The sequence below is a fragment of the Zootoca vivipara genome, chromosome 4, assembly GCF_963506605.1.
Source record: "Zootoca vivipara chromosome 4, rZooViv1.1, whole genome shotgun sequence".
NCBI classification, from domain to species: domain Eukaryota; kingdom Metazoa; phylum Chordata; class Lepidosauria; order Squamata; family Lacertidae; genus Zootoca; species Zootoca vivipara.
In genome coordinates, this window is record NC_083279.1 from 86,666,145 (window position 1) to 86,683,650 (window position 17,506).

The 17,506-nt window shown below is 47.1% G+C and overlaps 1 protein-coding gene across 1 annotated transcript in view; it reads left to right on the forward strand.

Annotated features, from left to right (window-relative positions):
- The window catches only part of MTMR2 (myotubularin related protein 2), a 37,165-nt gene extending 24,191 nt beyond the window's left edge, over nt 1-12,974 (forward strand). The window contains exons 9-15 of the mRNA XM_035115072.2: nt 297-485; nt 1,552-1,737; nt 4,349-4,555; nt 6,281-6,373; nt 7,351-7,464; nt 10,450-10,626; nt 11,991-12,974. Of these exons, the coding sequence (XP_034970963.1) occupies nt 297-485; nt 1,552-1,737; nt 4,349-4,555; nt 6,281-6,373; nt 7,351-7,464; nt 10,450-10,626; nt 11,991-12,152 (1,128 nt within the window). The 3' untranslated portion in view covers nt 12,153-12,974. The remainder of the gene's footprint in view (nt 1-296; nt 486-1,551; nt 1,738-4,348; nt 4,556-6,280; nt 6,374-7,350; nt 7,465-10,449; nt 10,627-11,990) is intronic.
- Nucleotides 12,975-17,506: the final 4,532 nt, after the last annotated feature.

A 17,506-nucleotide genomic window follows, 5' to 3' on the forward strand; every position in this document is an offset into this window, starting at 1 on the left:
TTCAATTCCCAGAGTTCCCTGTGAAGAGAGATTGATTGCTGAACCGTTCCGGGGAATTGTAGCTCTGGGGAGGGGACTAGGGGTATCCTTTAAAAAATCCTCGAAAAATTCTTTGGGGCCTCCTAACAATTCTCAGCACCCTTAACCTACAGCTCCCAGAATTCTTTGGGGGAAGCCATGGCCGTGTAAAGCGGCGCCGTAGCGCTTTAAATGTATGGTGCCGATGTGGTCCGTTTCTTCAGACTTGTATTTGTTTTTTCTTTTTGAATAAATAAAGCCTTCCTTCTCCTCAAAAGGTTTTGTCCTGGATTCACCCGGAAAGCCAAGCCACGGTCACGCGCTGTAGCCAGCCGATGGTCGGCGTGAGCGGGAAACGTAGCAAAGAGGACGAGAAGTATCTGCAGTCCGTCATGGACTCCAACGCTCAGTCGCACAAAATATTCATCTTCGACGCCAGGCCAAGTGTGAACGCTGTGGCCAACAAGGTTGGATAATCGTGCCTTTCCCAACAGCAGGAGTCGGGAGCCTCATGCCTGGGCACCAGATGTGGCCCTCAGAGCCCCTCTGCCTGGCCCTCGGTACTCTTCCCAACCCACTCACTGGCCCTGTTCTTGTTTGCCTGAACTCTGATAATGCCTGGGTGTATAAGTGTGTGCAAAACCTCACCTGGTGCGCAGAAGTAAGGTTTTCCTTGGTTTCTGCCCCTTCTTTTGGCACTGGCCCCGCCTGCCACTGGCATGTGACCCTTGAAATGTCGCTCAAAAACGGAATTGAAGCCCTTGGCTGTAAAAGGATCCCCATCATAGCTGCCAAGTTTTCCCTTTTCTCGCGAGGAAGCCTATTCAGCATAATGGAATTTCCCTTTAAAAAAGGGAGAACTTGGCAGCTATGATCCCCATCCTTACTCAGTAGCAACTATGTTGAGGAATCTGAGCAGTAATTAAAAACAAACAAACCAAAAAAATCTGATATACGATTCTCCCCTCCCCTGTTTCCTCCCAAAAAATGTTCTCTGGAGGGTTGGAGGCTCGGGAATAGTGTGGGAGATGGTTCTGGAACTTGAAGAAAGGAAAGGAGGAGGAATTGATCAATAATTGTCCTTCCTCTAGCAGGTGCCTTTGCTGGGCCTGCAAAGAATCCTGGGAGTTGTAGTTTACCCCCCAGCGTGCTGCAATTCCTAGTACCCTTAACAAACTACAGTTCCCAGGATTATTTGGGGGGGGGGGAGCCATGTGCTCTGTGTATATTATGCAGCCAGGGTCTTGAGCCAAGGAGGGTAGGCTTGGATCCAGCCCAACAGAACACTCGATTAAAAATACAATTAGAAAGGAGCAGTAGAATTAAAAGAGCGGTAAATCAAAGCAGAATTTTTTAAAAAGAAAATGCAGCACTCAATCCCCAAAGGGCATTCTAAAAAGTTGGATAAAGTTGGGTGGTGGGCATTGGAGTCCCATCCCATAAGCCGCACCACAGATTCCCTGTCTCTGCTGTAGGACAACACACTTGGCAAAAGTTTGACAAAGGCGGTCCAACCTTCGTTTTCTTCTTCAGGCCAAAGGAGGAGGCTATGAAAGTGAGGACGCCTATCAGAACGCAGAGCTGGTCTTCCTGGACATCCATAATATCCATGTTATGAGAGAGTCATTGAGGAAGCTGAAAGAGATTGTCTATCCCAACATAGAAGAGACGCACTGGCTGTCTAATTTGGAATCCACCCATTGGCTGGAACACATCAAGGTACATTGGTGTGTGTGTGTGTGTGTGTGACTGGCTCTGTGTGGGTCCTCCTATCGGTGTGGTTTTGGCAACTTCCCCCCCATCCATGGCAGGCTGCAGCACCAGCATGGTTGCCAACTGCAGCGTCACAGATGCAGAAACCTAGATATTCTGTGACTTATCTTGCTGCAGCTGCTGCAACATTGCAGCTAAGAGACCATTGAGAGCAGAAGCTTAATTCATCTGAGTGTTTTGTGTAGGAACCTGGCTGCCTCTTCAAAAGAAGTCTCTCCCCCTGCCCCACCTCATTGCTTTTGAAAGAGGGAGGGAGAAGACAAAACTCCAAAATGTGTGGTTTGTTAGAGGAGTATGTAGCTAATGAGCCTTAGGAGCAGGAAGTCTTGAAATGCTCACAAGTTGTCCCTTTTGAGACAATAGAAAGCAGCCAGGGCCGGTGCTAGGGTTTTTTGCGCCCTAGGCGATATCACCTTCTGGCGCCCCGCTCCCCCCATTTCTCAGAATTGTTGACCTTTTTTGGAAAAATTAAAAGGGGGGGGAAGGGAAGCAATGTCAGTGTATAATAGATTGCAGGAGGTAATAACAGCAGCATGGTAATTTATGCTTTTTTTTAAAAAAAAGCTTTCATTATTTTACATTTTACAGCTATGGGTTGAAAGCTGGTAATTAAAACATTTTAATATTATTCTTAATATTTTTTCCTCTCTCTCTCTTTTTATGGCCTTGCTAGATTTCTGTTATTTATCTTTTAAGTTTAACAACTTAGAGCACAGAGTAAGGCTTGCATGTTTCCTACCAGTTTAATAAGCTGTACATCACATAAAATATAAAAAATTCACAAGAGTTGACAACCATGAAAATAGCTGTATTTATAGAAACAGGTGCTAATTGACTGCCTTGTAATGAGTATTTTTTTCTTAGGGTGGTTAGAATGTCAAAGGAACAATACGTCTGTATCTATATCCAGTAGTTTTAAATGCTGTTCTAAAGTGTTCAGACTTTTTGAAAGAAGTTTTAAAAACAGATGTTTGCAGTCACAAAATGCATTGTGAAGCATGTGAAAGGAAAACAAATGAATATTTTAGGCACACATCTTTTGAAATGAAATAAATGGCATTTTAAAATGGAAAGGAGATTCAATTACATTATGCCCTCATGAAAGTATTTAGTTTGACCATAAAGAAAACAAAAACCCAGATTTATCATAAATTGTAAAGATTATTTTAATTATTCTCTCTACAATCAATTTAGGTGGCTCAGTGCTGACTGATTTGGAAGCTAAATGAGACCACATTTTAAAAAATGGCAGTGGGTTCTGCTTGAGGGATGTTCTAGATTCACAAAGTACATAACTTTAGGAATTACCGTAAGAGAAAACAACTCTTAACCTGCCTCCCCACCCCTTGCACACAAAAGACCTTGATGACAAGTATCTGTGAGTTTATAGAATTATGATTAGAAGAGGGGGAAGAGGTATGAAGAAACCAGAAGACACCAGGGGCACGTCACTCAGCGGCTTCAGGCAGCTCTCCGGAGGCGCGTGGGGAGCGCAGGCCTGGGGCCGCCTCACCCGCCTTTCAGCTGTTCAGGCTTGTGCTCCCCGCGTACCTCCAGAGAGCGGCCTGAAGCTGCTCAACAGCTGAGAGGCACAGTGGAGGCGTCCCCAGGCTCGCGCTTCCCGCATGGGGAGCGTGAGCCTGGGGCCATCTCGCCTGCGCCTCTCAGCTGTTCAGTGAGAGGCATGGAGGAGGCAGCCCCAGGCTCGCGCTCCCCCGGAGCTTTGTGCAGGGAGCGGGAGCCTGGGGCCGCCTCCACTGAACAGCTGAGAGGCGCAGTGGAAGCGGCCCCAGGCTTGTGCTCCCCGCACGAAGCGCGAGCCCGGGGCCACCTCGCTGCAGCTGTTCAGTGAGAGGTGCGGAGGAGGCAGCCCCAGGCCCGCGCTCCCTGCGCACCTCCGGCTGGCGGCCTAAGGCGGCCCCAGGCAGCACTGGGGGGGCGGTGGGCGGCGGGCAGGCCGGCCAGCGCCCCCTCCATTTTGGAGCCCTAGGCAGCTGCCTAGTTCATCTTAATGGACGCTCCGGCCCTGAAAGCAGCTGCCCCTAGCTGGAACTGTGGAACTCACTCCCACAGGAGGTAGCAATGGCCAACAGCTTTCGGAAAGAACTAGAGAAATCCATGCAAGATCAGGCTATCGGTGGCTGTGTTCTACCTCCATTTTCGGAGGCAGTGTGGCTCTGAGTGCCTTTTGGGGGGAATTGCGGGGGGTGGGGAGTGCTGTTTCCCTCAGGTTGTGCTTGTGGACTTCTGGTTGACCATTGTGAGCAGCGGAGCCCTCTGTATTCTTTTATATACTGTATTGCTGAAAGCACACATCCAGCATTTGTAATTCGCCAGGTGCCAGGTGCATTTTGCAACCAAGTGAAGACATCCTTTCTCGTTCGTTTGGTCCTCGCCTTCTCTGCAACCTGGCTATGAAGACCCGAACCCAAGACTTTGTTCCCATTCTCAATTTTAATTGTCGTGGGGGGGGGGAGGAGGTTTTTATGTTGCCTTAGGTCAGGCCATTCTCTGTTCGTAATGGATGTTGCAGCTGCAAGCCCCCTTTTCTCCCCAGTTGATTCTCGCCGGCGCTCTTCGTATTGCCGACAAAGTGGAGTCGGGGAAGACTTCCGTGGTCGTGCATTGCAGTGATGGTTGGGACAGAACAGCTCAGCTCACCTCGCTTGCCATGCTTATTCTGGATGGCTACTACCGGACCATCCAGGGCTTTCAAGTGCTAGTGGAGAAGGAATGGCTGAGTTTTGGGCACAGATTCCAGCTGGTGAGTTGCCAACCCCTGGAGCTACCAAACTGACTGCTGTAATTTAGGGTGCGTGGGAATTTTTCAGCTTTCGCATTCCAGGAATGAGGGGGTGCTAAAAAGTTGTAACGCGTCCAGGGGAATCCAAAAGATATTTTGGTTAAATTCATACAGTTTCATTTTGCTTGGTAAATGGGAACGTGTGTAAAAATTGCATAGAAATCATGAAAAACGATTGCCAGATTACTAATGATGTAACCGCAAGTATCAGTAGTGGTCGTGTTTAACATTACCTGACACTTTCGGATGGCAAAACTAAAATTCTTTGGTTTCCCAAAAGAAGTTGGCGTGCTTCTTCATCAGACAAAGACTTGCCAAGCTAAATGTTCCCCAAACACAAAAATAGTAGCAGATTCCTCACACCTCAAAACATATTTTTAAGGCCCCTCATTGAAGAAATGTGCAACAATTAAGTTTCACCCCCTAAAATTACATGCCTCTCTGCTATATCTTAAATCAGGCATCCCTAAACTTCGGTTCTCCAGATGTTTTGGACTACAATTCCCATCACCCCTGACCACTGGTCCTCTTAGCTAGGGATCATGAGAGTTGTAGGCCAAAACATCTGGAGGGCCGCAGTTTGGGGATGTCTGTCTTAAATCAATGGTTCCCAATTAGATAAATACTTCAGACCCCCTGTGTTTCAAAAGCCAAGCCATGGACCCCCTACTTTTGAAACTTTTGATATCTTTATGGTAGTTTGTATTGCGTGAATTGTGCCACAGACCCCCTGGGTGGGTTCTGCGGACCCCTTGAGACCCACAGACCACCCATTGGGCAACCACTGCCTTAAATAATTTAAGAGGTGGTTTAGGAGGGCAGACAACTGGGAACTGCTCCAGGGCTGTTGGTAAGGAATTGGTGGAGTTCCAAAAATCTCTAAGAAAGGGAAACAAGGCAAGGAAGTTTGGGTTATGAGCTTAATGCTAGATGCCCACTTTTCTCAAGGACTGGAGAAAACAACAACAACAACAACTTCTTATTGTTCTCCAAACAACTTAGCGTATTTTTATATACATGTATAAGACATCTCCTATTTTGGGGGACTCAAAATTAAGAAAAAGGGGGGGAGAGATTGTTGAGCTTTGGGGGGGGGTAGAATTGCCCAGAATTGTTGACCTTTTTTTAGGGGGGATTGCCGAAAATCGCTCACAGACAATGCCGCTCGCACGCGTCGGAAAAGCCACCTCTGTCCCCTCACCGACAAAAGCAGCAAATCACCCACCCAATCGGCAGCCAATCGGCAGCCAGTCAACACCTTGCCACAGCCACCAATAACAACCTCCAACTCGTGGCAGCAACCAATCCCATGTCCCCACAAACCATCCATGTGTAAGACAACCCCCAATTTTTAACATGATTTTTGAATAATAATAATAAAAACCTTGTCCTATACATTGAGAAGTCCGGTACATTTAAAAGCATGAATATATTATAACAGAGAGAGAATAAAAATACATTATGGAACAGAAATGGTAGGAAAACGTACATATATGCCTGTCAAATGAATTTGTGTGTTATTTTGTATCCTGTGGGTCTTTTTTACTCTCTCCTCTCGCATTTAAGTCATCCTCAGAGTAGACTCGGCACGCTGGTGATTTGCCCAATTTAATCTGTACAACTCCTATTTCTATAAACGATACTGGTTTTCAGATACGCATCCTGTGGCCTCTCGTTTTGTTTTAGAGAGTCGGTCACGGAGACAGAAACCATGCGGATGCAGACCGATCTCCTGTTTTCCTCCAGTTTGTTGACTGTGTCTGGCAGATGACAAGACAGGTAAATTTCTTGGGGGCTTTTGTTGGGACAGAGATTGGGCTTTTTTATTGGCTTTTTTAAAATAAGGGGCTTTTATTGGGAGAGAATTCGAGTTAGTTACAAGGGTGGTGTTTGGGGATTGTTGCTTTTTAAAGCACAAAGTATGCATGTGTAATTTAACTTGTGAAACTCACTACCACAAGATGTGATAATGACCACTCCATATACATATTATATATGTGTGTATTTAGAGAGAGAGCGAATAATGGTGTATAAATAGTCTTTTATAACTACATAAAATAGATTTGAGATCTTTCGGTGAAAACCAGTCAATACCTGAAGGAGTGTCTCCACCCCCATCGTTCTGCCCAGACACTGAGGTCCAGCGCCGAGGGTCTTCTGTCAGTTACCTCCATGCGAGAAGTGAGGTTACAGGGAACCAGGCAGAGGGCCTTCTTGGTAGTGGCGCCCGTCCTTCTGGAACGTCCTCCCATCAGATGTCAAGGAAATAAACAACTATCTGACTTTTATAAGACATCTGAAGGCAGCCCTGTTAATACAGATTCTAAAAAGCCTGGTTAAAAATTAACATGAAAAACCATGGTTTCCATCTCTGTCAACAGCTGAACACCTGAATAAGATATTTTTGAAGCTTTTTAATGTTTGATGTTTTATCACTTTTTCATTATTATTTTTATTATTAATATTCTGTTGAGAGCTGCCCAGAGTGGTTGGGGAAACCCAGCCAGATGGACGGGGTATAAATATATTATTATTATTATTATTATTATTATTATTATTATTATTAATATTAATTCAGTAAATAAAATTAATTCTGAATGTCAAAAGAGGGGTGGTCCATTTCTCCCTCCCCCCCCAATCGATACTCCTCAGCCCCATATTTTCTCCAGTATGAACACTTTGCAGGCATAATGTTTTCATGTCCCGTTGGGGAAGTGTCCAGTGAAAACAAAATTTCAACCGCTTGTCTTTTGAAGTTTCCCACCGCGTTTGAATTCAACGAGTGCTTCTTGATCACCGTCCTGGACCACCTGTACAGCTGCTTGTTTGGGACGTTCCTGTGTAACAGTGAGCAGCAAAGAGTCAAAGAGGTAAAAAGCAGCAACAACCATCCCAAAACCCCGTCAGGGGCTGCTTTAAAAAAACAACAAACATTTTGCTTTCCTACCTACCATTACTGGGGTCCAAGGATTACTCACACATGAGGGTGGATGGGAGGACCCTGAGTGAGAGGAAGGGAATCATAGAATAGAATCATAGAGTTGGAAGAGACCACAAGGGCCATCCAGTCCAACCCCCTGCCAAGCAGGAAACACCATCAAAGCATTCCTGACATATGGCCATCAAGCCTCCGCTTAAAGACCTCCAAAGAAGGAGACTCCACCACACTCCTTGGCAGCAAATTCCACAAATTCCACCTCCCAAGTTGAGAGATTGAGAGAGGAAAGGGATGCTCCCAGGGGAGATCTGAGAGGGTCCACCACCTTCTGGGTGAGACAAGATTTGAGAGCTCCTTTTGAGAGAGGACCCTGTGTTTTCTTTTCTCTTTCTCTGCTTTGGTTTTTCTTTAGATTGGTTGCTTTTATCTTATTGCATCATGAAAAGGCTTTAATAAAATATTTTTATTATTTTTTATTAATGCCTTTTTATTGGTTTTAAAACTATAACAGAAATAATCAACGGACAGAAACTCAATCAATACCTACCAACGGACTGATATTTTGACAGTATTCTTTTACATAAACTCTGTAGATATCTCTTTGGTAAATTTGTCATCTGTAACGTCTCGTAACCTTGCTGATAGTCTCGCTTGTTCAGCGTACTCTCTTAATTTATTTTGCCAGTCTGATTTGGATGGGGTAGCCCCTCCCTTCCAACCTTTTGCGATTAGAATCCTGGCAGATACTGTAGCATACATAAAGGCTCTCCTTAACCTTTTTGAAATTTCATTACCCATAATTCCTAGCGGGAAGGCTTCAGGCTTTTTAGGGAAAGAGCATTTAAACATTTTCTTAAGTTCATTATAAATCGTTTCTGTTGTGACGTGGGGTTTGTGATTTCAGCTCTCTTGACAAAACATGCTGGAGACAGTTCTCTAGTAACAGCTCTTTATTAAAGTGAACAAGACTGACTGTGAGGGCAGGAAGGCTACATTTATAGGGACAGGGGACTGGCTAGGAAGGGATACATTTTGGAGGGAACAATATCAGGCAATCACAGTGCTGCCTTTTGGAGGGAACCAATAAGACAGAGGATCCAAATACAGCAGCTTAAATGAACCAATAGTAGCTGTACCCTCTGGAACCAAAAGGCAGTTACTTTATCCTAATGCAAATACAGACAATAATAATACAGATATAAAATCCTTTGACTCAATACACAACACCCCTCCCCCCCTAGTGAGCACAGCAGACGTAATCCCTCAGGTACTGTGGGGTCCCACAACTTCTACCTGATCTCCTGACAACAGGTGTTGCAGGTTCTGGATTGGGTGTTACCTGTGGTGGAGGGGCTGCTATAGGGGTTTCGTCAGGAACAGATGGAGTCCCAGACATCTCAGGGTCCCCTACCTGGACCTCGTCATCCTGAGGACTAGCAGACCCTGGTTCATTTGCTGAAGCCCCTGGTGACTGCACCTCTGGGCCATCTTCACTCTGGTCTTGCAGCTGTGCGTCATTAGCCAGGGATGAATTATCTGACTCCTCCCTGCTGAGCGCCCTGCGCCTCAGCTGATCTATATGTCTCTTCCAAACTTGTCCATTTTCCAAGGTCACATAATAGGACACAGGTCCACTAGCCCGGGTGATCACACCGGCCACCCATCGCGGACCTCGTGAATAGTTCCTCACCCAGACCAGATCTTCAGGGGCGAGATACCTTGTTGTGTCAGTCTCAGCCTGGGGGGTTGCTCTTGAATTACGGTTTGGCATTTTATCTGGGTGGACATAATCCAGCACCGTTACCAGTCTTCTACCTAAGAGCAGCTCGGCTGGCGACTTGCCCGTCGCAGTACACGGCGTCGCATGCTGCAAAAATAACATTCGTGCAATGCGAGCCGACCAGTTACCCTCCATTAAGCGCGCAATGGATTCTTTGGCTGTTCGTACCATGCGCTCAGCCTGCCCATTGGAGGATGGGTGAAAGGGCGCGGATGTGACCCCTCTTATGAAGTTATCAGCCAAGAATGCCCTGAATTCTTGGGATACAAAAGCTGCCCCATTATCTGATACAATGGTCTCAGGTAACCCATGGGTTGCAAACAGCTGCCTCAACACCTTGATTACGGCAGCTGATGCCATGCTAGGGACCATCGCCACTTGGAATATGGAATATGCATACCATTTGGAATATGCATCAACGATAACCAAAAAGACCTTCCCTTGGAATGGCCCAGCAAAATCTATGTGCAGCCGGCTCCAGGGAGTCCTGGACTGCTCCCACCAGTGGACTGGTGCTCTGGCCACTTCTGGCCGCACCTCTTGGCATGCCTTGCATGTTCGTACCCATTGTTCTATGTTCTGGTCCATTCCAGGCCACCACACATAACATCGGGCTAGCGACTTCATCCTGACCATTCCTGGGTGTCCCATGTGAAGCGTCTCAAGAACCCTGTTTCTCAGTGGTGCTGGGATGATCACCCTATCTCCCCATAGGAGACAACCCTTATGCATGGACAATTCGTGCTGCCTTGTCGCATAAGGCCTGAATTTTTCTTCATGCGGACCACCTGGCCACCCCCTCCCCACCCAAGTGAGCACACGGGAGAGAACAGCATCTTTCCTCGTTTTCTCAGCTATATCACTGTCTGATCTTTTTACAGTTCCACCACATGTGGATCCATGTGCCAAGGCTTTAATAAAATCTTAAGGGGGGGAAATAAATACTTAGAAGGTCCACGCCTCTTCTACAAAGCAGGCGGTAGACGACAGGTTGCCCTCCAGTGACTCCTGGTCAAGGATAATAGACATAGTAGTCCTAACTCTGCAAGTTGCTAAAGCTCCCCAGAACTGTGCTAAGGCATTCTCCTAACGTGCCACAAATACAGTGAAGCTTCCCTCTTCCTTCCTGTTTTTCAGGGCCTTCCCAAAAAGACGGTTTCGCTGTGGTCTTATGTAAACAGCCAGCTCGAAGACTTCACCAATCCTCTCTATGCCAGCTACACCAACCACGTTTTGTATCCCGTGGCCAGCATGCGCCACCTGGAACTCTGGGTAGGCTACTACATCAGGTGGAACCCGCGGATGAAGCCACAGGTAAGGTGACTAGGGGGAGGAAAGGGGTGAAAACCGGGGAGGTCAAAGATTCTCTGCATTGCATGCTCCTCAGAGCCTGAGCGCATGCTCGGGCTGAGAACCGCTGGACAAGAATCTTGCTTGATCCAAAGGCTCGCGGCCTTGCCAGACACGATTAACTATGGGACGCAGGTGTGTGGCGCTGTGGTCTAAACCACTGAGCCTCTTGGCTTGGGCTTGCCAATCAGAAGGTTGGCGGTTCGAATCCCCACGACGGGGTGAGCTCCTGTTGCTCTGTCCCAGCTCCTGCCAAGCACGTCAAAATGCAAGTAGATAAATAGGTACCGCTCTGGTGGGAAGGTAAACGACGTTTCCGTACACTCTGGTTTTTATCACAGTGTCCTGTTGCGCCAGAAGCGATTTAGTCATGCTGGCCATATGACCAGGAAAGCTGTCTGGACAAATGCCGGTTCCCTCGGCCTGAAAGCGAGATGAGCACTGCACCCAATTTGCCTTTGACTGGACTTAACCGTCCAAGGGTCCTTTACCTTTTTTTTAAAAAACACAACTATGGCTTACATGTTATTGCTTTGCTGTGTTCTCTCTTTTTTCTTTTTTGTTTTATTGAGACTTTTCATACTGCACTGCAATAATTAAAAAGACAAAACACAAAGTCTTCTCTCCCAGGTAGATCTAAACCAGGCATCCCCAAACTGCGGTCCTCCAGATGTTTTGGCCTACAACTCCCATGATCCCTAGCCAACAGGACCAGTGGCCAGGGATGATGGGAATTGTAGTCCAAAACATCTGGAGGGCCGAAGTTTGGGGATGCCTGATCTAAACTCTTCTCCCACAGAGAAAGAGGTGGACCCTCCCAGCTCTGTCACCTGGAAGTTTTCCTTTCTTATCCCAGTCTCTGACCCTAGGAGGTCTTCCCTTCCCTTTCTCTCACACAGGGTCGTTTACCAACCATCCACTACCTCCATCTGTGTGTAATCTCCTTGCTAACCCAGACTGGCTTATAAAAGCAAGAGCAAAGTAAAAAATTAAGACGCAAAAATAACAGAAAGATAGAAATGATAGAGGGATGAAAAAGGTTTTTTTAAAAAAAAAAGGAAGAAGAGAGAGAAAGAGGGAAACAAAATTAAAAAGATGAAAGAAAAGAAAAACGTTAGTAGAAAAATTTCCATTCGCTGTTTACATTTTTAAAAAGCAAAATACGATTGTTTAAAACTTTCAAGCTATGTACTTCACTGGGTTCTGGGTCTTAGTTCTGGCGTTAAAAAGGGCTAAAAATAGCTGATCTCTGGTCCAAATGAAGCTCCTCCCTGTGGTTGTCCTCCATCTCCCAAGACTTGAGTGTGAATCTTCCTGTCTTGCTGTAGGAGCCATTGCACAACCGCTACAAGGAACTCCTGGCCAAACGAGCCGAGCTCCAGAAGAAGGTGGAAGAGCTGCAGCGAGAGATCACCAACCGTTCCACTTCCTCCTCTGAGAGAGGCAGCTCTCCTGCCCAGTGTGCCACCCCAGTCCAGACTGTGGTATGACGCAGCTTGCAGACTCTTCAATTTGTCATCTCTCCAGAATCATGCGATAATGGCAGCTTGTCCAGAAATGGAAACTTCAAAAAGAGAAAACTCTGTAAACTTAGAAAGCAGGTCAGACATACTATTTATTATGCTACGTCCCTGCACCAGGGTTTATTATGATGATGATGGTGTAACACTACAGGAAGCGAAAGCCTTTTTTCTTTCTTTTTTGTTCTGCTTATTGTCGTTTAAAGGCATCATATATAATTATCTTACTCGGGGTGCTAGTTACAAGGAAGCTTGCTGGCACAGCCTCCCGAGACGAAACCAGGACACTTGTTCCTTGAGCTCAAGTCGTGAAAGCGGTGGTGTTGCTTTGAACCGGAGAACGTTGCTCTCACACTGGAAGCTGAGGACTTCAAACAGTGGGATGAGCACAGTGCAGCTTGCATCATCCTGCCCCCTCCTTCGCCATCCGATGAGCTGCTCCCAAAAACTCAGAGGAACCTAAGCAAATGGTAACAACAAACAACTGCGTTCCAGAAAAGGGAAGAATTGGGAAATCTTGGTCTGCACAAAGAAGCAGTTGTGCTCATTTGGTTTCCGGACACTGTCGACAAAGGAGCTTGTCCCATTATTTGGGAGGAAATCCCAATCTCATTGTGTTCTTAAGGCAGTGCTTTACATCCTTTTGTGCTGCCAGTGATTCCCCAAGCAAAGGTGACAGCAATCCATCTTTCTATAGGTATGAAGCAGAACACAGTTTCTGTGCCAGCTTTATATGGCAGGTTCTGCTCCTGCACGGCCACCATATTTGCTGAGAGGTTTTGTAGCCACACACACACACACAAAAACCACTGCAGGCAGCTGCAGTCCACAGGTGGACCATGAACAACAGTTTGCTTGCCCTCGCCTGAAGAGGCAACATCAACAGCTAGCAAAATTTATCCATTGCGGGTGGTCACTTGAAAATTAAACCTGAAAATCTAGATTTGGGGAAACGAAGAATGGCTCGCTATAAACAGTTTAATTCTCATCATTTGGGTTAAAACAAAACAAAACAAGGGAGCATCGTCCCGAGGCTTTTAGAGCTTTACATTTGTTAATATCTGGGTACTACTTGCTAGCAATTTGCTGTTAAATATAGTTAACCACGTTCCAGTGCTAAAGCAATGCCTTACTTAATAGGAGTAGAAATGTCGTGTTATTTGAAAGTTCCATTGAAAAGGGTTTCCACATTGCACCCGTGTCCCCCTTTCTTTTAGACAGGACATTCTCCAGCCCCATCAGTTGCAGCGGCAAGAAAATCATCATTCCCTACGACACAAATGTCAACACTGTCCTAAGGCAGGGATGGGGAACCTGTGGCGTTCAGATGTTGTTGGACAACAATTCTCATAGTCTGAGCAACTGGCCAGGCCATCTGGGGCTGATGGGAGTCCAACGACATCAGGAGGGCTACGGGTGCCCCATCCCTGAACTATGGGGTGCCAACAACCCATAGTCTTCTAGTTCTCCTCTGGTTTCCATTGCTATTGGAGCTTTGAAGCTTGCCAAGAGTACGTGTTTTTTCTTTCCTGACATCAGGAAAAAAAAGAGAATAAATCATATGCTTTGGGGAAATAATTGCACCCACACACTGACACACATACTATGGCAATGGTGTTGGGCAAGGTCTCCTTTCTGCATGGGATGAGTTGCGGGGAATTGCATTCAGAAGTGTTAGACCGTGGGTGGTGTGACGTTGCTTTCTGATGGTAGTCTCTGTTGCTTGGATTCTACTGCGTTGTTTCAGTGACTTGAAAAGGGATTGGTGTATATTTGTGTGTGTGTGTGTGTGTTGGCACATCCCAGTCGTACTGCTGTAGCCACCTTGCGTTCAGTGGTGTGCATGCAAACACAGGCATTTCAGGACGACAGACCCGCCTCCTGCAGTCCCACCTCCTGCAGCAAAAGTAGCCACAGATTGCCAGCGTGGTTTTTCTGCTGTGTGAGAGACACACCGCTTGCCCTTCTTGTGCCAATGTCTTGGTACCGGTTTGGTAAGGTGTGTCTTCTTCAGCCGAGCAAACATAAACTATAGGCTTTTGAGAGGGAGCAAAAACATCCCCAATCCCCAAACTAGGGTTGCCAGACTCAATAGAGGACAGGACTTCTGTGCCTTTAATTGCCCTGCTCTCTTTTGAGTCTGGAAACCTTAAAGAGAAACCAGCAGACCCTTTGCTTGGAAATTAAACAAAGGGTCTGCTGGTTTTTCTTTAAGGTTTTCAGACTCAAAAGAGAGCAGGGTAATTAAAGGCACAGAAGTCCTGTCCTCTATTGAGTCTGGCAACCCTACCCCTAACTCAACTCTGTGGAAGCTGAGCCTCACCTTTACTAATTTGGGGGTGGGGGCAAAACGTAAGTGCTTCACTTAGGGACGCCACGGCAGTGGGGGTGAAACCTGCACTCCCCAAGTCTGGACACCTTGGCCTTCAAAACAAGGATGGGGAATAATGTGTGGTCTTCCAGCTGCTGTGATCTTCAGCTGCTGTGATCTTCAGGATTGGAGTCTTGCTCTCTAAAGAATCCCATTTACGGATGCAGGGCGCCTTTCTCAGCCTGCACAGAGACCCATTGCGGCTCCCCCAGGTCTGTGCAGCATACAAACCTGCTCCCTCTGCCCCCTTGACTGCGCATAATGCTGGACATTGTGCTAAAAGCACTAAAGGGTCACCATATGCCTCTCCACCGATGGTGCTGTGAGCAAGAAAACAAGTGATTGCATTGTGACGGGCGAGTGCTTGCTGCCTAAACCCCCAACCCATCTTGAACCCATTTTGTTTCCTCGCTTTTCCTCTCACCTGTCTAATGCCTTATAAACAGGTGAGCTCTGCCAGGCCAATTAGCTTTTTTATCCTGCTTGCAATCGAAGCTGGTGTGTCCAACTCTTGCTGTTGTGCCAGGGTGAGGAGCCTACGGTCTTTCCCATGTTAGACTAACAGCTCCATCACCAGCCGCAGGTTCCCCCATCCTTGCCGATGCCCCTGGCTTGCCATAAATCATGTTTCACCAAGCTTGGACCCCAACTGTTAGGTAACAACCCACATCCTCCCCAGCCAGCATGGCCAATGGGCGGGGATGGTGGGCGTTGTAGTCCGGCAACTTTTGGGGAGCCATGGGTTCCCCACCCTTAAGCAACAGCAGGAGTTGGGCATGTCCACCTCTTCAAGTTCAAGCAGGACTTTGATGTGTTTCCAAGTACCTATTACTAGCTGGTTGTTATTTCATGTTCTAAACCAGCGTTCTGCCTTTCCCAGGATGGATATGGCAGAAATTATGGAGGGGACACTACAATTCTATTTCTGGCAGTGTCTCCTTCATCAGTGATGGAAGCGATTGCCTGGGAATAAAAGGCTCGGTAGAAGAGGGAGCAGGGATGGTAGACCAAATTGATGTAATCCCCATGTTATGAGACTAGGCCCAACTTGGATCTGCTAAAAGCAAGACCAGGGCCGTCTTGAGCAGATCGCGCGCCCTGGTGCTGAGGGGCGGAGATCGCTCCGCCGCCCGCCCCGCCCTCGCAGGGCGCAATTGGTTTCCGCGCGGCTTTGCCGCACGGCGCCCTCCTTTCCGGACCGGCGCCCAGCTTACCAGCCCCGCGCCATGGTGCACTGCGCCACCGGGGGGCTATGAAGAGCCGGCCCTGAGCAAGACTCATCCTTTTCTCTTTAGGCCCCAGGTGTGCAACTTGTAACCTTCTAGGTATTGCTGGACTCTAATGCCCCTCCTCCCCGCTGGCAGAAACTGAGGGGAACTGGGAGCTCAACATCTCGAGTTCCACAGGTCCCCGTTCTAGACTTTCTTGGCCATCGTGCCTCTACTTTTCCTGGATTGCAGCATCTCATTTGAGGCATGACGACTGCTCCCAAGTGCACAGAGTTTACATGCTGGAAAAAAACACACCCCACCTGTAACCCAAATGTGTTTTCAGGATCTTTTTGAAGATGGCCACAGCAAAGTATGGCATCGCTCTGACTTTACAGTGTAACGTAATCCTGTTCCTTTTTTGTTACTTGCCGGCATCGGTTTTTGTTATGTGGAAGCAAAAGAGTGGAATTATTTGTGAACTGGCGGGGGACGTTGATTATGACAACTCGGGGCACTGCAGCTGAATGAGGAGAGTGGATTGTCCCACTTCAGGCCGCAGGGCGGGGGGGGCGTAATTTTCTTCCCTATATAAAGCTCCCGACAAACTAGCAAAATGGGGGGGGGGGAAAGGGCCTAGCTCAGCCCATGCTGTGCTAGCGTTGTTTTTAAACTCTGCTTGCTTTCCCACGCAACAGAGCATTTAAAACATGCCATTTCTCTCACCTGCAGTCTGAAGTGGTACAATCTATTCTACCATTCTGTTCTCTATTTGGACCATTGGTGGTAGTGGGGGAACTCTTGTGCCGGTTCAAATCTTCCTGGACTCCAATTCCCATCAGCTCCTGCCAGGACAGCCACTGATTGGGGGTGATGTAAGCTGTAGCCAAGCAGTAGCTGGAGGTCACAGGTCTCCGACCCTTGTGTAGACCAAAACGTAGTCTGCAGGCCCTTTGTCTGTATTAGCTTGCCCTGGGTGGCAGCTTTGCTGTGTATTTTTAACATGATTATCGACTATGTATTGCCTGAAACGGAAAGAGCTATGATAAACAAAGTACCAAAATGTTCTCTTGCCATTTCTTGGTAGTGTTTCAACAGTTTATACGGTCAAACTTGGAACGTGCAAGAACGAGCATATTTGCAGGGTTCCAGCCCTCCCAAGGAACTAACCAGCAATTGCACATTTCAGACTGATGTACGATTTAGATTTTTATTTTTTTAGCTTTGAAATAGCACCTTATATTTATTCATGCATCAGTCTTCCGTGGGGCTGCTTGTGGCCTCCTTTCCAAAGGAGCAATCAACGTTCAGGTGCTTCCAAGTCGCTCCAGGGACAAATGACCATTTGATCTCACCACTAACATGACTGTACAGTACAGCTGTCACTTGTTCTGGACACGTGGGCATTTCCTTAAGGTAGGTACTTTCTGTATCTGAGCTCAATTGGTGGTGAAACTAAGGTAAGGTGGAAGCAACTTAATTGCAAATATATCTCAAAGTTGGCACGTGTTTTAACATTTTGCATTCCACTTGTACTGCCAAAGAGACTGGCTTGCTTAAGGCTTGAAGGCCAAGAAGGGATTGGGACACAACTCTTGACAAAAGGAAGGGCATACTCAATTGCTTTCGATTTGCTGTGGCCTCGTTCCAGTTCATGCAAAGGCAGCCCTGCCATGATGCAGAAAAGGCTCAGGGGGACCCAGGTGACGCACGACGCTCCCTGAGCAGTGGGTCCTGCTGCTATT